Source organism: Protomyctophum bolini, assembly GCF_963924005.1.
Source record: "Protomyctophum bolini genome assembly, chromosome: 15".
In the NCBI taxonomy this organism is placed as follows: Eukaryota; Metazoa; Chordata; class Actinopteri; order Myctophiformes; family Myctophidae; genus Protomyctophum; species Protomyctophum bolini.
Window position 1 is genome coordinate 34,744,676 of NC_137876.1, and position 21,831 is coordinate 34,766,506.

General features: G+C 42.7%; 3 protein-coding genes across 3 annotated transcripts; all 3 read right to left on the minus strand.

Annotated features, from left to right (window-relative positions):
• Positions 1-990: 990 nt before the first annotated feature.
• On the minus strand, positions 991-4,660 carry LOC308329029 (growth arrest and DNA damage-inducible protein GADD45 beta-like). The gene is made up of 4 exons (XM_080783187.1): positions 4,385-4,660; positions 3,655-3,756; positions 2,935-3,163; positions 991-2,332 (listed from the first exon to the last, which is right to left on the minus strand). The coding sequence occupies exons 2-4, from the start codon at positions 3,753-3,755 to the stop codon at positions 2,228-2,230; spliced, it is 435 nt and encodes a 144-aa protein (XP_080639313.1). The 5' UTR covers position 3,756; positions 4,385-4,660; the 3' UTR covers positions 991-2,227.
• A 195-nt stretch (positions 4,661-4,855) lies between these two features.
• On the minus strand, positions 4,856-9,783 carry LOC308329592 (interferon-induced protein 44-like). Its single transcript, XM_080783976.1, has 8 exons — positions 9,677-9,783; positions 8,569-9,067; positions 8,289-8,349; positions 7,828-8,023; positions 6,837-6,986; positions 6,517-6,688; positions 6,268-6,368; positions 4,856-5,760 (listed from the first exon to the last, which is right to left on the minus strand). Exons 2-8 carry the CDS (start codon positions 9,047-9,049, stop codon positions 5,542-5,544), a joined length of 1,380 nt encoding a protein of 459 aa, XP_080640102.1. The 5' UTR covers positions 9,050-9,067; positions 9,677-9,783; the 3' UTR covers positions 4,856-5,541.
• A 1,562-nt stretch (positions 9,784-11,345) lies between these two features.
• Positions 11,346-21,737, minus strand: map1sb (microtubule-associated protein 1Sb; the record flags this gene model as incomplete). Its single annotated transcript, XM_080784344.1, has 10 exons — positions 11,346-12,545; positions 13,036-13,253; positions 13,742-13,898; positions 14,147-16,701; positions 17,431-17,517; positions 17,669-18,179; positions 18,510-18,647; positions 19,206-19,288; positions 20,802-20,897; positions 21,575-21,737. The coding sequence occupies 10 exons, from the start codon at positions 21,735-21,737 to the stop codon at positions 12,390-12,392; spliced, it is 4,164 nt and encodes a 1,387-aa protein (XP_080640470.1). The 3' UTR covers positions 11,346-12,389.
• Positions 21,738-21,831: the final 94 nt, after the last annotated feature.

Sequence of the window (21,831 nt, forward strand, 5' to 3'; positions counted from 1 at the left end):
CTATCCAGTCAAAGCCAATCATCTATGAGGTGGATCAACCACTGACCAATGAGGAGCACTGGCAACTGATGTCGGAGTCAGCCACTCCCCTGTCCAGTTGATAGTAAACAAATAGGAGGCCCATGTGCTGAATGTTCTCTTTCCTCTGCTCTGCTGCCTGAGTTCTCAGAAGACATGTGAGAGCGAGGGTGGGGAAGAGAAACAATAATGGTCTGAAAGGGGGGTAGGGGGAGTTCATAACCTGGGTTGTAGAACAACTTGCTTACCTACAGTACAGTATAGTTATAGTAGATCATGAGTAGATTGCAGGCAGAGTGGCACCAAGGACAATTTTGTGCATGCCAACCTCCTCTACATTTGGCATGCATTTAGTAATATCACAGGCCATAATGTACAGGACAACACAAGCAGCAAACACTGCAGAAGAACAAGGTTATCAATATTGTGGAAGGAATAGAATCCTGCAGCTACTGTAGCATTAAGTTTGGCCATGCAAACGACCAGTAACCCTGTATCTGTCCTTGTTATGAACCCCCCTAGGCTTAGGAGTAGGACATGGTCTTGTTTGGTTTGTTTGTGAAAGGGTGAGTTTCTGTCCCCACCCCAGACTCTTTGACTGACAGTACTGTGTTAACGAGAGGAAACCATGGCTGCAGACAATGCCCTATGTACGTGTGTACTTTTTCCATTCCCGAAATGCTAATGTCAACACTACCAGCATTACTCAGCTATCATTCCTACTTCCATGACGCAAGCATGTTTTGTTTTGGATTTCGAACAGAAACCGAATGGACTTATAGAATGCAGTTTGTTGGTTGTTATAATACAATAATTTAATCGCCTGGACAAGACATCTCATATATAATTATTATGTACTTTATCTGCAACATTAAGTACCAATAGAAAGCATACATATTTCAAACTACAATCATAATTTACTTGACAGTTTACTTTTGATCACATACAACTTTAACCCATTGACGCCTGGTGCAACGTATACGTTGTTCTACCCTTGATGCCGGCCGTGCTCTCTGTGTCTCATCAGCTATTGCTATACATGTAGCAACATAACTATTTAAAAAAAAAATCATCAGAATTTGAAGGTTTTCAGAAACCTTAGGTCAGGCCCTAGAAGGCGTTCCCAGATTCGGCCTCAGGCATCAATGGGTTAAGGCACCATTTTTCTGTTGTAGCCCCTAGCATAGAACTATATTTGTTTTGGAATTCAGTTACATTCTTGCAATGCCAATGGAGCTTGTGCGACATTTCCATTTCAGTTTAAATGGCAATTATTCCTGCATTAGAATCACCAACTAGTCATTGTAAAACACACACACACACACACACACACACACACACACACACACACACACACACACACACACACACACACACACACACACACAGATACAGATCACCATCATTACAAAGACAATTATTGTAATTTTGCCTTATGTTAAACACTGGGGAAAACCATGTACCGTATGTTAAAGATTACAGGCATACAAGATATTTTTAGAAACCTAAAAATACATGGTTTCTGTGGGACTCTATGCATGTGTTCTCAAATGTCACATTATTCCACATACCCACACCACCTTTTCCATGCGTCACTGTGGCAAATGAATGTTCCAGAGTACAGATTCTAGAGCTCACAACATCCTTTCCATAATGCTCTCTGACTGTTCCTCTCCACTTGCTCTGAAAGCAAAGCATTCCTGATTGGTTGCGCTTATAGCCACCTTGGACATTCAGGACAGCCCATCTGCTGTCCAATACAGACTGTCCTACCCTGATTGCTCAGTGCATCAGCACCTGAACTCTGAGCTGAGATGCGAAGTGAGAGCTCCCCCAGCAAGCAAGGTCAGGACCTGGACGAATTAGTGACGTCTCTATTGGGGCCAACCAAGACTAGTCAGATCTGGCCCAGAATATCTCCTGATTTCAACCAACATAAATTCTGCCCACTAAGACGGACGTTCCTGGATGATTCAGAGAGTCCGATCGAGTCCAGATCAACCTATGTCATATCATAACTAGTCAGATCTGGCCCAGAATAAGCTATATTATTTCAACTGGTGAAGACGTCCTGGATCATCCCCATATGGGCTGTGATCTGGCCTAGTCCTGAACGTCACCGGAGGACGTTGTCATAACGTCATCATGACGTCATTTGGCTTACTGGGTCTTTTTGTTGGAATAGTGTTGGAAGCCCCCACCGCCTTCCTCAGCGCTCCTGCAGGACTAGTTCAGGCACCCACTGGTCGAGGCTTCGGCTTTCCCTGCAGAAGGTCCCCACTTCTTGGAGTCTGCAGTGGTCTGCTTGGGGGTTCTGCAGCGGAACAAAAACAAAGTAGTCAGGTACTGGTAAGAACACGTGTTCAGCTGACCCGTCCTTGAGCAAGACTGGACCTCAAACTGCTCAACCTTCCCCAAGTCTCTGAATAAAAGCTATAGCTCAAAATGGAACCTCTCCCTCCACTATGTAGCTCCAAGATGAGGTTCCAAGGTATCGGGTGCCGTAAGAGCGGGTCACCGGCGAATATATTTGCAATGATGCACAAAAAGTGTTTCAATGCTTGTTTCAACCAGTCAGTGATTTAGATTTTCTTGACCATTCAAAAAATAAACACCTGAGAGCGGATGCCCTGACCTTTACTTTTTGGATACGATTGTGAATCGTGTCAAATATTCGCCAGTGTCCCGCTCTGGAAGTTAGATATTCAATATGGGGCTAGATAAAAGCACGACTAGCTAAAAGTAGACAAAAATGCAACATGGGGAACGTTGTGCAGTGATTATAAATATTTTTCTCACAGTGCAGTTTACCATGATGCATCTCCTCCTGACCTGATCCCATCATCAAAGTGTTAATTTAGCCGTGAGGTGAGCCGCAGTAACCATTTACACAGCCACTCTGCCGAGTCAACTCACCGTCACTAGGATGCAGTGGAGATCTCTGTGATCCTCCTGGATTCTAGTGGCATCCACGGTGACAAAGGCCTGCTCCAGCAACCGCTGGAGCCGGTGCACCCCAGAGACACGGAGGATGGAGATGCCGCTGTCGCAGCAGAACGACTGCAGCAGGGTGAAATGGATCTGCAGCGCCACGTCAACTTCACTGTCGGCCGCCAGAACACATAGGACCACATTGTCTGGGTCTCTGAGGAGAAAAACAGAGAATGAAGTCAGCTGGACAGGATACAATTGGCCTGGGTAGCAACTCTGAGTAAGAAATGATCAGATAAATTACATGAATAAATTCAATAGATATACAATACTATACCGTACTGTACTGTATAGTATTGTACAGTACAGCACAGCACTGTACAATACTATACTGCTGCGCCCTGTCTGTGTGTGTGTGTGTGTGTGTGTGTGTGTGTGTGTGTGTGTGTGTGAATAAATTCAATAGATATACAATACTATACCGTACTGTATAGTATTGTACAGTACAGCACTGTACAATACTATACTGCTGCGCCCTGTGTGTGTGTACTGTGTATGTGTGTGTGCCATACAACACTGTAAAACATGGTATAGGGTATGCAAACTGTATTCAGCAATGTCATAATAAACAGACCAGACAATTAGTCTATCTCTTATGGTTGGCTCATTGTATTTTGTGAGCAGCCATGTAAGCTCAAAACTCACGTATCCAGCAGTTTAGCAGACTCATAGGTCCCTATGGTCAGGCAGTCCAGCCTCTGAGCGGTTACAAGGAGCTCCTCAACAGCAATACTGACAGACTGCATTCTGCAGGAGAGAGGAGAGACAGTATGTAAGAGTAGACTCGCAGAATTGCATGCATTGCATTACATGGGAGTGACATAACTCACAGATGCACATGTAAATGACTACTTGGAACATAAGTAACTCAAAGGTGTACATTTAATTGCCTCGATTAACACTAATAGGCATATGGGAAACAGCTGCACATTCCAACAGACGTACAGAGCAGTGCAGTGATGCAGATGGACTACCCATACCCTATTGATGGTATGGTGCGTTGCGATTGGTGCGGGGTAATTAATTATACCAGGCACCTGCGAATTAAATTGTGTGCCTGCATAGCTTCCCAAAGGAAGTGTTGATATAATAAGTCCTGCAATCCCCCTTCAAGGGCCCCTCGCCCTATAATGTCGTCCGTGTGCAGCCCACATGGAAAAGTGGAGATATTTTACTACACGTTGCAGGATATTTCAAATGGATATTAAACTAGAGGACAATATCTCTCTCCAAGTCTTAGAAATTCATTATTGGGTGAGTAGTACACACTACACCGTATAGCCTACTAGTGACAGTAGCCTACACATGCACGCCGTGCCAATGTATAAGGCTAAATGATGCATTGTGCAAAGGAACAAGCAACAACAACACTCACCTTTTTGATGATTTTGAGCTCAACCCCTTCCACCAGCGTCAGTTTGTTGTTGTTTATTGTTTTGTATTGTATTTCCGGAAAAAATGTAGATGTCCTGCGACCTGTAGGTTCCACAACGGCGGACGGCTGTGTGTGTATATACGCAAATGACAGTGTTAATTATTTGTTTGGCAACATTGCGACACACTTTATACTGCCTGCCTCCATCTGCTTAGAGGGCGTCACCGAAATTGTTCCACCTTTGCGGCTCAAAATAAATTATTTTACTTTATGCAAGTGTGCATAACGTATATTTTTTATATGTAGGCTAGGCTATTTTTGTCTATAAATGAAAACACATTTAAATTGCGTATACGAACTTTAACTTACACATAACAACAATGGAGTTGTGTTGAAATATTCTTTGAATGTGGCTTGACTGCAAAAGTTTCATAATTTCATTCTTTTTTCATAATGCTTACGAGATACTGACACCTTGTGGTTAGCTGTGGTACGGGCTACAACTTGTGATCACAACAAGTTGGCCTACTCATTAGTAGTTACTGCCACACTATTGTATTTCTCAACCTGAGAAGGCTACTTGTTAAATAGGTTTGGAATGATACAACTTACAAGTGTTTTTTTTATTATTATATGCGTTTATTTTCAGAACAGTGTGATTCGATCCACTCTTTAAAAAACTGGGGGTCAGAGCAAGTGATATGAAAAGCCAGCTAAATCTTTAGATCAGATCTTTAAACTTAAAAACGTAAAGAAGAGTTTGTGAATAACAGTAGCCTGGGTGAACTGCATGCAGCTTTATATGTCAGCCCTCTTCGAGAACAACAAAGCTGATAAGAGCAAAGATTATGCTCTTATCAGGGCTGGAACACATACTGCTGTAGAAAAATAGCCACCATTGCACCAACCCACCCACAAAGAAGTAACAAAAAACAAAACAAGAAACAAAAATAAGTGGATAAATGCTGTTTTATGGCAGTTTATGATGGACTGTGTCTCCCCATTCATGAACAAACCAGTGTGTGCATGTGATGTCATGTGTGGGTTTACTTGTGAGTGAGTATGCAGCATATGTCTGTATGCATGTTCGTTTATTATATGCAAAACATAATAAAATAACTCTCAAAGTACCCCCAAGGATTTCGTCCTAGGGGTGCCTATACTACCCTTTCCTCATATTTGGCCTTTGCATTGTGGGGTGCGTCCATCTCTTCTTCCTGGTTATCAAAGAAGCTGTCTGTGTAGTTGAGTATCTGCTTCACTGCGCTCATCAGCAGAACATCAACATCAAGATCCAGGTCTATCTCTTGGCTGTAGTTTTTCAGCGGCAGCACACAAGCTAACGGGATGCCAAGTTTAGAGCTTATTTCCTGGGCCTGAAAGACAGTGAAGGACCATGTATTGCTTTGAGTTCTGAGCTGGAAACATCAAATTAATAGATGTCAGAGATGTACAAATGGTAATGTTACACCAAGGTTGATCTGACTACAGCAAAGGGGATGGGCCAGAACTGTAAAAGTATCTTTGTATTGTCTTTGTATTGTCACAAAAATACACAAAATAATCCTAAGCGTTATTTTTAACCCTCCCTGAGAAATCCAGTGCCTTCAGAGGAATTGAGATTTCAGTTGTAGTCATTTTTAAAACATATTCGTAAATCCACCCCTTTTCAATCAACGTGGTCAGTTTGTCAATTCCCATTTAAATTTCTCTACAGTATGTAGTCCCCATAGTTGCTGCTGCTGACCATGTGTACTCTATAATCAGGGCTATTGCTAAATAGTAAATGTCATCACAGTGAGATTCCCAACATGACAACTAAAAAAAATTAACAAGAGACCTGCATCTGACCAAACCCCATTTAGCTGTATAACTCTGATTACCTTCTTCTGGATATAACTGCTGAGATAGACATTCTTCAGGTCCTCTGCCACTAGAGGGCAGGCTCCATCTACTTTGGTCATGAGCACAAGTTGGGGAATGTCTAGGCCAGGGGTCAGAAGAACACAAAGGTGAATGGAACAGAAGTGAACAGAATTGAATGGAACAGGATGGAAAAAACAATAAACACATCAAATTATGAGTATATCAAATGTGGGGAAAGTTAATTCAAGTTCTCCCAGGTCACTCACTCATCTGGTTTGTCTTCTTCCGAATAACAGCTAACTTTTCCAGTATCTTGTCAGAAAGCAGGGCAATCTTGGTGGAGTCAATAACATACACCATGCAGTGAATCTTGTCCTTCAGAGTTGGATCCTTCTTATAGCCATTTGAATCTGCTTGCAGGGGAGCGGAGGGACTAAACTGGGATAGAGAATTTGTGTATTTTTAAATAATAGCTTCAAGCTTTATCTTAAAATACATTCTCCAATACATTTCTAAAGATGGACTAGGTCTGTTGGCGCGTGTCTTGAGTGTACATGGTTTGATGAGGTCTATTTTCAGTTCAAACCTGGTAACGATCTTGAACGTGACCCTTGAAGATGCTGATTAGGTCTTCCATGTCCAAACCATTATCAGTCTCCTCCAGTCCCATAGTGTCACAAAGAATCAGGGGAAGAGGTTTACCACCTTTCCCTGCGGTGACGGAATAAGTGCGGAACTAGAGAACAACATACAGTAAAACATGCTGTAATTAATGTGTTGAACTGTATTTAAGTTGATGAATGAAATCCCCCTGCCCCCGTTCCAATTGCGAATCATTTCTAAATAATGGACATTGTTTTTCGGTCCTTTTTGGATATAGCTCTTATTAAATGTGTCAAACTGATTTATCTTAAATGACCACTTCACCACTTTTCAACCTATCTTCATATAATTGGTCCTAAGATACCACAATTTTCTTTCTACTCCGTCTGTGTCTCATAGGAGGGCTGTGGGTAGTTCAGATAGCCGTCTTCCAGTGACATCATATAGGCAGACTTTCTTTTTAAGCAAGATATATATATATACATTTCTTTGAGGGGCGCTAGCCCCTCCTAATAAACAGCTATAGTGTAGATTCTGTCTTAACGCAAACAGTAACCATGATGCACGATGATTAGAGCACCCCTCACTTCACACGGGTGTGAGTTTTTGATTAGATTAGAATTATCGTGAGACCGATGGCTTCCATTATCGCATTTCCACTTTTCAGGAATAGAAAGCCTGTCGTTTCTATTATCTTATCGATGATGTTACTGGAAGACAGGTTTCTGAACTGCCCACAGCCCTCCTATGAGGCACAGACTGAGTAGATTATTTTTTTGGGGTATTTTATCATGAACATTAGTGGGGACCAATTATATGAAGATAGGTTGAAAAGTGATGAAGTCATAAACCAAAAAACTATAAGAGTTTAACATTCTCCGGCACTACACCGCAGACATTTTTCTCTGTTTACGTGTGTTTTGCTCAAGCATTACTGTTACATTCATATTAAATATTAGAATCCGCTTTAGTACCTGGGTGGTAAGGCTCCTTACTGCACTGCCAGAGACTGCCTGGGATGTCATGTTGCCTCGGAAAACAGAGTTGATGGAGTTGAAGAAGCTGGACTTTCCAGACCCTACTGGTCCGACCAGCAGCACCTTGGCCTGTGACACTGACTTTATAACAGGTTTATAAGACTGGATATCCTGCTTCAACTGCAGTTTTATCCTGGAGGAAGAACATGTGTACTGTTTTTTCTTTTTTCAATAATGAAAATGTGGTTAATAGAATTTGGTTTCATAATATCTAAAACAAAGGTCATAATTTCTCTCAGCATAATTGATAGTATGAAATGTAAATAAATTGTGGCAAGGGTAAAAGAAGTTCTGATTGATTATAATTTATTTATAACATTTTGGAATTTAAATTTAAATCATATTCCATTTTCATAGCAAAAGGTGACCCCAGATCCAGTATGTATAAGTCTGCATACTCATCTGTCCACATGATCTTCCTCCATGGTTTAGCCAGGAGACGACCTCCTCCTCCTAAGTCTGTTTGAAAAAGAAAGACATTTCTGTTTCTGTTATTAATAATCACAATTATTGCGGATATTATTTTTTTTACCATATTATGGACCATCTGAAATACAATCAACATTAATATTCACAATCACATTTATCTGTGATGAGCCACTTTTAGCTTACAAAACAAAATATTGCCAACATTTACAAATACAAAGAATGTGACATCAAGGTTAATTCCACTCTCACCCTCCACACGGTACACTTCAAACTCGGTCAATGTCAGGGCATTTCCATGCATTTGCTCAGGAGTAAAAGTGAATCCTGTCCCTGGGTTGGACTGGATATCAGGCTTGTCATCATGCAGGAACACCAAAGCGCCGTAATTCGGGCCACCATCTCCATCAGTGAATCCACACTGACCATCATTGCTGGCTACCTTCAATGGCTTGTCAGACCCTGCACTCATGCTGTAAAGGAAAGCCTTCTCGTCAGTGATGTTCTGCTGGGTCTTGGCGTAATCCTTGGCAGTGTAGGCTCCAAAGACAAACCCCTCATTGTTGTAGGCTGCAATTAGGGTGGGACCCTGGTGGTCACAACGATTGTGGAAGGTTGTTGCAGTATAGCTGTGCACACTGGCTTTGTAGAGCAGGTGGAGCCTGACATGACCGAACAAAGACAGCAACTTTTTCTCATTTTCTACAGAGAGATTGGATGTGACCACACTCATGATGAATGACCAGGTTATCTAAAAAAAAAAAAGTCAGTAACAACACATTTAAAGAGTTACTTAACAGAATGAAGAAGAAAATGGTTTATTGTGCATGTAGTCACTACAGTGTTACCCACTGTTAATGTATGTAATTATTAATTCATGTATGTAATTATTGTTCTTGTATGATGGCATGCTAGCCTAATATTCAGGGATATCCCCTGCTAACTTCAGGGAACCCAGTGTACTCTCTGCTGCCCCATCTGGCGGAGTCAGGTTAAAGTGTCATATCAGTTCATTGTTGTTGTCTATGTAAAATGAAAGTAAAAGTGTTCTGTAAGTCCTTATTGGCTGGGCTTCCTTGGAAGCATGACGCTTCAATAAAGAAAAATCATATAAAGTCATTATTAGGCCGATAAAAAGTAATTATCATTTGACAGTCACAATTGAATCACATGATGGGCCACTAATTTGTCAATCACATTCCATGCGATTCACCTCTGCCATAGGGCTATCCTTTCAACTGATTTAAATGTGGCTACATGGCTACACTTATATCTCTGGAAAGAATCCATCTCTTATTTTAACATACTGTAACAGTCATAGCTTTCTTCAACTTTCATATAATATAAAGCAGAAGCTTACCTTCAATAGCTGTTGTCTGAACGTTTTACTTCCAGAAAATGGCAGGAACCACCAAGTAATGTCTTGAGCTGATGGCAGAATGAAAGTGAAACGCAATGTTCATTTATAGGCGCGCGCGCGCACACACACACACACACACACACACACACACACACACACACACACACACACACACACACACACACACACAAACCAGAAAGTAGCCTATATTGGGGATGGACAATCTTTATTAACATTTACACCAACCCCTGTTACAGGCTATATTACAGAAGACAATATACAAATTGAAAGCTGTTTTCAATCGTCTCAATATACTTTTCTGCACTGTAGCCTATAGTGAAATCATTATTAAAGGTGTGAATGATACTTCTTTTGTTACATTTTTCTGGTTTAAAGCATAACGATCCATGTTATGATAATAATCATTGTTTGTTTAGTAACGGGAGTCTCCCCATCTCTCCAGCTGTTGATTAAACAGAGAATTAATTTACAGGTTGGTTCATCCAATCGAGAGAGTGTAGCCAAAAATATCACCTCTAATACTAAGCATGTGTTGTATGGAGAATATAGGTTGCTACCTTCAGGAAGGATATATCGTGTACCAGCATACAATAAGGTCAGACTAAAGAGGTCCTTTGTCCACCAGTCGACCTTGAGGCTTAATCAGGAGTTGTAGTAGCCACAGGATAATCTAAGCGGTGGATACTGCTCTTGTCTTCATGTCTTTATTTATGTAAATTGTCTTGTTCTTTGTGTTATGTCAAATGTGTGTATATGTGTTCTGCATACTTGGCTGCTGTGTCGCAAGACAAATTTCAGTGTGAACTGACAATAAAGTACTATATCATATCATCTTACCCCCAGCCACAGACTGTAAATTAAAAGGCCCAAACACAAGCAAAACTAAATTGAGCAATGTAAATTCAGGGGAGAAACAGCTCCCTCTCCCGCTCGTACAGTAGAAGACAGTTGTCGGCAGCAGTACTGCAGCCTGCTGTCACTCTGCTACTGTCAGCACATGCACGCGCGTGCACGGTCACAGTCACTCAGACTCACACACACACACACACACACACACACACACACACACACACACACACACACACACACACACACACACACACACACACTCCTCTGAACAAGGCAGGAGTGGCGTGGTGGGTTTGTGCAGGGTTGCTATACAAGAAATATATTACAAAAACAAACAATCGACACGGCTGGGAAAGTTACCGGTATAGGCTACTTTTGAAAATGTAATCCATTACAGATGTGATTAATTTATTTAGTATCTCATACACTCATACTACAAATTTAAGTAAAGTAAATTTTATCTGTCTCCAAATTATATAAATTAGAACAGGATGTTAAACAAAGACTTTATTCTTCAATTAAATGTTTTATTTTCTTATAGGTTTTTTTGTACCAATAGTTTTCTATTATTAACAATGAAATACAATAAAATAATATAAAATGATGCCCATGGACCATGTGTATAATATCATATTCTAGTAAGTCAAGTAAGTAGGGTATTCTTGTATCATTTGAACATTGGCTACTAAATTAAAAGCTGTAACAGATCACAGTTATATTCTTGCCAAAATCATATTAATGATTAATAGTAATAGTAATTTAATTAATTGTAATAATGTTTAATGTAAACTGAGGTCGTTCCAAGATATTTGATTGATTAAACATTGCACATTCAGATTCAACATTGCACATTCAGATTCTGATAATCACGTAGACACAAAAAATGGACTGGTACTACTGTATATTCCTTATCATTAACCACTTAAACCCCAAAGTGTCCCTCAGGCCTAGTCTACACTAGTAACCTTTTTGTTTTCACTCTATGAATAACTTAAATAAAAATAGCAGATCGACAAGCTCTTTTCTGTGAAGCTTTCGCCAGAATATGGATGCTGGGGTTTAAGTGGTTAAGTGTGTCTCTCTGTTTACTTAACAACGTCCTCACGGTCATTAATCAAACAACTGAAGACCAGAGACCATGGCACAGACCTTTGCTATCACGATTCTGTCACATTGTACAATATTCAATGAAAATCACACATATACATTACACTGTAAAGTAAACTCCTCAGTGTTTAATTTATCCATTTGTAACTCAGAGTGTACAGACGTAACCATTACATTTGTACACTAACAGAGTTAAGGATTTTACTGTGTAGTATGTCTGTGTGACGTGTGTAGTACATTAAGTATCCCCGTCCTCATGCGTCCATTGTGTTCTCCTCTCCCGCTTTGCACAGGGTCAAGGGTCAACTATTTCATGCAATAATCCTCACTGGGATGTGTATTCATTGTCCTTGTCTGACTATCAGCCCAGACTGGAGGAAAGGAAAAGGATAGAGTGCACATGTTTCAGGTATTCAGCACTGTGTTCTAATGTGCATGCATTGCACACCATACAATCCTTACTGTTTATTTCACACTGAAAGCCTACAAATGGACCTTTTCACAGTTAAATTAATGCTCAGGATTTTAGTATGCACTCTCTTAAACTTACGCTTTTTTCATCACCCGCACCCACCCTACCATCTCTCTCTCTTGCTCAGCTGCTTGCTCATTCTTTCTTATTCACGCACGCAGACACACACACGCGCACGCACATGCGTGCCGTGCGCACAGCCGCACACACACCCTAGTGTTCTATTTCCACCTGCCCCCCTTTCCTCCATCTCGCTATCTTAACTCAGAACTCTATTTTGCAAGCAGGGAAGGTCTCGTCCTGCATGGCCACAGTGCTGTTAGAGCCCAGGACCGTGATGCTGAGCTCCCTCTGCTTGTCCAGGGTCTGCTGGTACCACCCCTGCATCGACGCCGACTCAAACGTAGGGATCACCGTCACCTACAGAGATGAAGTGAAGGATTGATGAGGTTTTTTTTACTTTACCCATTCCGTGTGTATCAGTAGTAATTCCTCACGTTATTAGCCACTTTGAGAAAATATAGGCCTATATTATATATGCTTATTTTGACCACTAGGGGAAAAAAGTAGGCATCCGGCATTAATGTTGCATAATAACTCTCCACTGTGTTTTGTCCCAAATGGGCTGCCGTAGTTTGGGATTTACCATTAAATCCACCACGCATGTGCAGAGCTGTGGTGGGCTCGAGATAAGAGTTATGAAATGTTTCACCTGTAGTCCTACCATTCGTTCTTGGATATAATAACATCAGATTAAGGTAAGAAAGCGGCCAGTCCGGAATTCTCTTTTAACACTAAAGGTAAGTAAAATGCCAAGACAGCAGGCACAGTCGAATACATTCATCCGATTCGTAATTCAGAGAATGTACAAATATATTTATTTTGTTATAAGATCATTGTATCTTTCCACCTGAACAGAGTCGGACCATGATGACTTCCCATCCAGAAGTGCATCCAGTGTATGTCTCATAAGCTCTTCTCTCTCTGGGCCCTCTCCGCTGATGATGTAACAGGAGGAGCGAACATGTCTAAAGAACTCCACATCAACGGTGGAAGATGAAACTCCAGAGGGTATGTAGGCCAGGTCCACATACACACTGCTCTCACCCACCAAACTGGACTTGGAGACTGGCAGCAGAGAAAGAAGAAGACGTTGTTCACAAGACAATGTCCTATCACATTATAACAAAACACTAATATAATGCGTCTATTAACGGCAACCATTTTCATATTATGTTATATACAGTAAAATCCTCAGTTAATTCGAACCCCTTTATACATTAGGCTAACGAAAACATATAAATTAACACTGAGTATTTTACTGTGTGTATGCTTTCTTTCTTTCTTTCTTTCTTTCTAACTTAATTTGAATGTTTATATGGTCCGCTGTGGTGTTACATACTACTAGTAAGCTCATATACACTTTGACTAGACTACCGGTAGTCATGATGTCATAAAGATCAAAATGTATTTTATTATCATTTTGCTTCATTTGCTTTTTATTGCTTTTCAGTTTTGGACAAATGGAGATCTAATGTCACACAAACAATAATTTAGAGCATATGTAGGCATACTGTATACATTCTCAGATGCTATATCTGACAAACCTCACTTACTGGGGCTAGGTGGAGGCTTGTTTGATGTTGTCCGGGGACTGGAGGGGGGTGTACGATTGGCAGAGTTGTTATCCCTGCCTCCTTTCTTGGTTCCACTTTGTCCCACAGTACGCTTTTTCCCTGCACCCGAGCCTAGTTTCTGGGAAGCCTCAATAACCTGGTAGAGATACGTAAGATGATGATGATTTACATGTTATTTAGGCCTAATGCCGTTTCTGGAGATCATGGTGAACCCAAAATGTGGGTCCCAAAACACCTTTAGTATTAGTATTAGTATAGATCAGTATTAGCAAAGATGGTCTATTTATGAAGATGGGCATAACAAGACATAACATTTACAGATTGTTGCTTTAATCTCTCATAATTCTCACATTAACCATGCACTGTGTTGCAAGTTTAACTCACCCCTGGTTGTTTTTTCCCTCTCATGCCAGCAGTTTTCACTCCCTTCCCATGAGTCTCATGGTCAGACTGGGGGGCGGGCATGCAGGAGTCAGGGACGGGGGGCAGAGGAGGACCATCCCTGAGGGGAGCTGGAGGTGGGTCTGTGGGAAGAGACTGGTGGGAAGGGTTGTCATGGAGGGAGTTGGTGGGCTCGCTACACGAATCATCCTCGTCTGAATCCAACGCACCATCTGCTGTGGTGGAAGGGCAGTCCTCTGTACATAGGGGGGCAATGGATTCACTTGCTGATGTGTCCCTGTGATTGTGGTGGTTGTTGTTGTTGTTGCCGTGGTGCTGCTGACCCAACGCTCTGGAGGATTCACTGGTGCCTGAACCCGAGTCGGGAGGCTTGAAATGTTTGAACTCGCAGGGTGAGACCAGGCACAGGTCCACGTCGTGGCCCGCCACCGATTCAAAATGAAGGGTGCTGGGACCGGGTGGACGCGACATCTCTGAGCCCTGCCCCAGAGATCTCGGGGGCTTCTTCAACGGTAAAGACATACCCACTCGGAAGTCTGACTCCACAAAATGGCTGCCATTGGAGTGGGAGAGGTGAGTGCTATCATCCCCTTCTCTCTGGCTCATGGTGGTTGGGCCCTGCTCAAAAGACATGGACAGGGACTCATCCACTTCTGTGGACTGAGGGGAGCTTACCTCAGCTGCCATGGAGTGAGTAGTGGTAGTCGTAGTGAGAGAGGCAGAGGGATCCAGGGCCCCTTCTTTAAAAGAGCCCAGAGAGAGGAAACTCAAATGCTTCTCTTTTGGATTTGACGCAACATGGCCTTCTGAATTACTTCTGGATTCAGACGGCTGTCCCTCACTCTGCCCGCAGGATGGTTCAGTCCCAGATTGGTCTTGGTTACCAATCTGGGACTGTAGCCTGTTGAAAGTATCCCTGTTGCACCACACATCCTCTGGAGACAGACAGTAGGGCGTGTGGCCTGCACTGTTGGGTCTCGAATCAGAAGAGACTGGCTCTACAGTCTCCTCATCTGGGCTGACAGCGGCCTGGTTCTCTGGAGAGGACCGAGAGGGAGGGCTGTTTCTCAAAGCCCCGTCCAGGAGTGTGTATTCAGTTGGGGTCAAGTCTAGTTGGACAGAATGCTCACTTCTTGGCGTCTGGTTCAGAGGAGATGGAAAGCCTGCCACTTTGGAGGGCTTGTGGCCTGTTTCAAGCTGGTCTCCAGTTGCACTTCCAGCATCTGTCACTAAGCCTCTATCAGCTGTGTCTCTAGTCCCACATCTGTTGCCTTCACATTCATTCTCACCATTCTCTCCTTGCATTCTTTTAGGTCCATCTCCCAATATCTCTGGAACTGCAGTTTCTGTCTCCTTGCCCTCAGTGCTTCCACCATTTCCTAATTTTCTGCTTTTGTCCTCTCTTTTGTCAAATTCCTGCTGTGACTCTTCTCTTTCAGTGTCCTCCCTCAGCCTGAGGAAGTCAGACGTCATATCCTCAGGGGTAGACATTTTGGAGCCACAGGGGTTCTCCTTCTCCTTGCGCAGCTGCTCATCAGCCCCTTCTTGATCCAACTTTTCTGATGTGGTTCCCGTGTCGGGTTTCACAGAGTGGTGCATTGGTTCGGTATTCACACTGGCCTTCTTGGCATCTAAATTGGTATCGGTCTTGATCTCCTTTCCTGATGGTTTGCCTGTTTTCTTCCCCCCTATTTTAGAGTCATTTTTAGCTTCCTTTTTGGGCTTGGCTTTGTTTTCATTCTTTGGTTTGGAAGGCAAAATATACTTTTTTTCTTGTTCTTTTGTCTTGCTTGTCTCATCTCTCTTCCCAGTCCGTTCTTCTTTTTTTCCATCCTTCCCACCTTTCTTCGTTGTATTCTTGTCAGACACTGATGCTTTCTGCTTCCCAACTCCCTCTTTCATTTTGGTCTTATCAACATCTCTCTTCCCCTCCTCTCTCAAGCCATTTCCATTCACCACTTTTCCTTTCTCCTTTACCAGACTCTCCTTCCCCTCATCTTTACCCCCTTTCTCCTTCCCTGCTCTGGAGGCTGTTTCCTTCCCCAGTAACCTCCCACTATCCTGACTCTCCGTTCTAGCCTGTTTGTGTTCCAGCAGCTTCTCCATGTCCCCTGTGGTTACTGTGGGCTTCTGGAGAAAGGCCAGTCCCCTCAGCTTCTCCAGCCCCTCCAGGAGCTTCTCCTGTGGTGTGACACCGGGGAACAGCATCCGGACCACCTTCTCCTGGGGGCAGGCTGGGTGCCACACCAGCAGTGCAGACACCGACGCCAGAGCAGTGAGAGGTAAGCTTTGGGACTGCAATGTCGAGGAAGTGGTGTTGGGCCAGTTCTGCATGAGTGCTTGATACTCCTTGCTGTTTTGGCTTGGGTTCAGGATGTACAGCTCCAGCTGCCCCACTCCCATCTTCTGGAACAGGGTAAGCGGTTCAATGGTGAGCCCCTTTGGCCGAAACATTGGTTGTGGTGTGATTTCTAACTTCTTTAACAGGTTTAAGGTCAGGGTAGCCTGGTCTCTGCTCTTCAGGACATTGTCTGTACCTGGCGAAACATTATTATTTACAATTACACACACACACACACACACACACACACACACACACACACACACACACACACACACACACACACATGTTATCATCATTACTGGGCTATTTCCATTCATTAAGGTTATTGGGTCAATATTACATTAACTATTACATCATTAAAAATGTACCATGGCAATGCTGAGGAAGCAAAAACCACTCACTTTTCTCCTACCATATGGTTGACTAAAAAGGAGTATATTATGTCAGTTATTATGAAACTATTATAGAAACAGTGAAGTGAGGGGCGCTATCATAACTCTATCATACATAAATATACAATAAATACATTCACCGATTGCGGCGGAAGCCATGCAAGGTACCAACCAGCACATCGGGGGACATTTAGGGTTCAGTGTCTTGCCCAAGGACACTTTGACATGTAGACAGGAGGAGCCGGGATTCGAACCGCCGACCCACGGATCATTGGACGACCTGCTCTACCTCCTGAGCCACAGTCGCCCTACATACCGTACATCATCTCATCTCGGCCAATCACAATTTGCGTCCTCATTTTTGTCTTCAATGTTTGTGTTAGGACAATGTTTGTATTTACACAAACCCTCAAAGCTGGACATAGGAGTATCCAAAAACACCATTTAGTCATAGCCATCGTCAGCAGTGGTGATGCAATTACTTTTAGCTTAATCACCAGCAATATACTAGTAGGTTTTGTATTACTCACAATGCTGCTGTTCCACCTGCAGACTGATGGGGGCATTGAAGAACACAACTCCAAGCTCTGGAGAGATCAGCCTTTTGGACAAATCGTCTGTGTGTGTGAGAGAGAGAGAGAGAGAGAGAGAGAGAGCAGGTGAGAAGAGGAATTAGAAGGAATTAGAAGAGGAAGAAAGACGAATAGGAAGTCCTTTGTGTGCCACAATTCCATAACTAGTCATCACCATTATCATTATCATCTTTACCTTTAACATCTGAGCCTATCTCCAGCTCAGCCACCTTCCTCTCCAGGAAAGCATTGACACCAGGGAGATTCTCCGTCCCGATGTGGGTCAGCAGAATTGCATCGACCCGGTCCAGGTGACGCACCAGCTTCCAGAAACAGGCCTGGTAGTCCGACCCACCATCCAGCAGAACTGTGAACCCATTAACGGCGAAGAAGGCACAGTCTCCACGACCGGCAGGGAAGACGTAGCAGCAAGGTCGGGAGAGCTTTAGGAAGCCCACGGTGCCTGGTGGTGGGAGAAGGTCAAAGGGAGACACAGAGGACAGGGAGCCAGAGACCAGGGAGGTGAACTCCTCCAAGGCATCCATGGCAGGCAGCATCTCTGGAGGGTTGATGTGAAGGTTCAGGGGCCCCCAGGAGGGCTGGTTGCCCGGGAGGGTCTCCCTCCACTGGCCGATGTTAGGACAGCTCAGAGTCAGATGGAGCTTGGAGAAGGGGATTGAGGAGATGGCGTTCTCTAGATCTTTGAACTAATGGGGGGAGAGAGATCTTAGTGATTCACTGAAAGTGCCCCTTGTTTGGCACAGAATTTGATTATCCTTTAAACTGGGAAAAGATGTTCATGGTTCTGTTTTCTATATAAATTATCTGATGCTAAACTGATTTAAAATCATGAAAATGTAATAAGCCTACATTTACTTTGCAATAATATGGTATAATTTAGCTGATGGTGCAAGCCATTTGTCCCACACCCTGGACAATATAACAAATATGTATCCCTATAATAATCAGAACTTCTATGCAAAGAAAAAAAGAAAAAAAGAAATAGGGAGATTAAAAAAGATAATACACTATCTTACATGCTCTGTGATTATTTGTTTCAGTTGGTGAGATGAGAATAGTCCCCTGTGTAACAATAGGTCTCCGCTCTCCTCCACAATCTGGCCAGCCAAGAGCAACAACTTGTGACCAGACTCCCTGTCTAACAGATTGCCCACCTACAAGGTAGAGAAGAAACAAAGTAAGACAGACAATAAGAAAGAAACCAATTGAAAGAGGTGGTATATTGTGAACATACATCAAAACAAATAGATACAAAAAGAAAGCAAAAGCAGGGAGAATAAACATGACAGGACATGAGGCAGGTTTTTTTTCTACAGAAGCAGAGCTAGTAGATGTACCAGTCATGTACCAGTCATTTATCATTTAATTTAATAATACCATAAGGGGTACAGTATAATGATCTGGTAACAGCAAAATAGCTTTAAACCAGTGAGACCTTTTCAGCTTGGAACATGAATGAGATCTTTTTAGGTCTCATCCCAGGACAAAGGCTCTTTAAAGAATGATGTGATTCTTTTTGTTTTAATCCCTGCTAGCGACAGCATAAGGCTCTGCATGGCAACTTTGGTCAGTCATGCGATTCAAAACACATTGGTCACATGAGGTGTAAAGAGCAGCACAGCCTCTAGGGGCCACTAGTCTTGTTTACTTAGAAATGCACCAGTTATGCAGCACATCTGCCCTACCCATGCAGAACTCCAGGCTTCCCTCACCTCTGACAGGACCTGTTCCTCAGACGGACTGATCAGCACCTGAGTGTCCAACACTTTGTTACTGTGACGCAAACACTTATGCCCTGAGGAGGCAGAGGGGAAACAGTGACAACAGAGGAATTAAGGGATAAAACAGACATCTTAGAGATACAGAGAGATACCATGGAGGGAAGAATAGACAAAACAAAAACCTGCAAAACATTAAGCCAGTGAAGGAAAATGGAAAAGAAATGTATAGGGAGGTAAATAGGTGAGTAGACAGACAGACAGACAGACAGACAATGCCAGTAAGGCAATGAGATGGCAGAACTAGGGCCATTGATTAACGCTCTGACCAAAAAAGAGGAAGGAAGGGGAACAGCTGACTCACTGTCAGTGTCTGAGGTTTAGATGCCAACTTTACTGGATCTGTGGAAAGAAACTCAATCTGAGGGGAGCTGAGCTGGATTAATGTCCGAAAAGCCCATTATCTAGTCAAAACCCCAAAATAAATCAGAAGTTGACAAAAACATCTATCTCTCTCTCTCTCTCTCTCTCTCTCTCTCTCTGTCTGTCTCTTAGCAACAACATTTAACACTGGTAAAACATGGCTCACATCTATAGACCAGCTTTTTCCAAAATGAAACCAAACTCTTTCATTTTGTTTCCCACTTGTCCTGGCTGAACTTCACTTAGTGGCTATATAAAGATAACAAACAATACATTACAACGTGATCACTTTCAGTAAGAAGGAATGTTTCTGAATACAGATACATACACATGCCCTTATTGCAATGCTCTATCAAAGAAGACATACAGTATATAGTGAATATAGCATACCTATTCGCCAATATGCATTGGTCAGCAGCCCGGTTGTTATGTGGTTAGGGCGTTTGGCTACACACGAAAACACACTTTCACAAAGATGACAGAGTGTGGGCTTGCACTGTATGGTCTCTATTGTCCACTGTGCAGACGGTCCACCCATATTAAACAATATACTGAATACTTCCCCCCTTTCCTTCCTTCCTCCTTTCCTTCCTTGTGCACCCTAAAGATTGACCCTGACAGGTTACCATGGAGATGTGACGTTACTTAAGCACTTAAAGGAGTAGTTCACCCAAAAGATTACTTATTTTCTAGCAATTTCACACCCCATGAAGCCTTGAATTCAAGGAGATTGTTTTGTTTTTGTCGCATTCCTATGCCAATAATTTGATGAGTGTGTCATCTGTCAGTAGGAGACTCTTCCAGTCTCCTCCCGGGTCATCTGTCAGGAGGAGACTCTCTTCCAGTCTTCTCCCGGAGACTCCACCAGTAATCAAAGTATTGGCTTATATGCAACAAAAATAAATCTCCATTAATTCAAGGCTTCATTGGGTGTGTAATTGATTGAATATAATATTTAACTACTTTCCCTCTAGACTTACTAAACTGGACCTGAGTTGACTCTGCACAGCTTTTTTATTTTATTATTTATGTCAACACCAAATCTAAAAGTTCACACATTTTAGCTTGTAGCTATTTTTGGCTGATGTTCCGCCCACAATATGGATGCTGGGGTTCAAGTGCTCTGTGAGGGTGAGTTTGAGCAAAAACACCAGTCCACACACATACCTGCACCCTTGAACGCGACAATGTGATGAGAGAGGAATTCCTGGAGGTACAGGTTCAAATTGCAAGATATCAGGTCCACATCCCATGACCGGATGCCTACAAACATAGGGAAGGTATATTATCACTCTCCATCTCATGCTTGAAAGCATTGTGTATATGCATGGCCAACATATTTAGGTTTACACATGAAACCACATAAATGTACACAGTACACACACATGCAAGGACAGCTCACACACGCACACACACACACACACACACAATCACACAAACACACAAACACACAGACCCTGAGCTATAGGGTAAAAGATGCAGACTCCCATCATTAACATCATTAACAGATAACCTGTAAGACCTCTCTAACTATAGGCCACTCTATATGGAAAAATACGACTTTGCCTGCTATGATATAGGCTACTGTCATAACATGCAACATTACTCACAAGATTGTTAACGCCTATTGCATGGCAAAATAACATGGTTTGCTCTAGGCTATAAATGGCAGATGATAGAGAAGACAACCCACAGGATAGACTGTGATTACTAAATGCCCAAAGGAATGGGTGATGCTGATGATGGAGCACCTCCAGTTGACGCAGCCCTGTCGCTGGGCGAATTAAATCATTACACTGTCGTGAGGTCAGTTTAGCATCCTCCACTGCAATTTATATGGCGAGAATGTGGGGTTGATACGCTGGTCCTAGATCTGTTATTCAAAGGAAGAATTCATGAATAATAAAACGGACATTCATTCATTCATAAAATAAAAATACCTCGTTCAATTTCCTTGCTGATATGTCCAGCCTGGCCCGAATGACTGATACGTCCGATGATGATAAGTAAAGAATATTTATGGTCGCAGAGCTCGAGGTTTGCGACCGCGGCACGTCTTGGCTCCTCCTGTAACTCCCTCTCCAGTACCCGACTGGACGCCATATTGCTAACTTGTGCTTGCATGATGTCATTGAAACACGCATTACAGTGCCTTTTATTGTAGAGAAGCGACAGCTACCGTGCAGTGGAATTATAG

Excerpts from the sequence above, each read along its gene's own strand:
- LOC308329029 (XM_080783187.1), bottom strand. The coding sequence starts at position 3,755 with ATGCAGTCTGTCAGTATTGCTGTTGAGGAGCTCCTTGTAACCGCTCAG. Across the intron at positions 3,164-3,654 it reads TCTGCTAAACTGCTGGATAC|AGACCCAGACAATGTGGTCC; the intron begins GTGAGTTTTGAG and ends TTTTCTCCTCAG. Across the intron at positions 2,333-2,934 it reads TCCACTGCATCCTAGTGACG|AACCCCCAAGCAGACCACTG; the intron begins GTGAGTTGACTC and ends GTTCCGCTGCAG.
- LOC308329592 (XM_080783976.1), bottom strand. The coding sequence starts at position 9,049 with ATGAGTGTGGTCACATCCAATCTCTCTGTAGAAAATGAGAAAAAGTTG. Across the intron at positions 8,350-8,568 it reads TGAAGTGTACCGTGTGGAGG|ACTTAGGAGGAGGAGGTCGT; the intron begins GTGAGAGTGGAA and ends TTTTTCAAACAG. Across the intron at positions 8,024-8,288 it reads AAGATCATGTGGACAGATGA|GATAAAACTGCAGTTGAAGC; the intron begins GTATGCAGACTT and ends TTCTTCCTCCAG.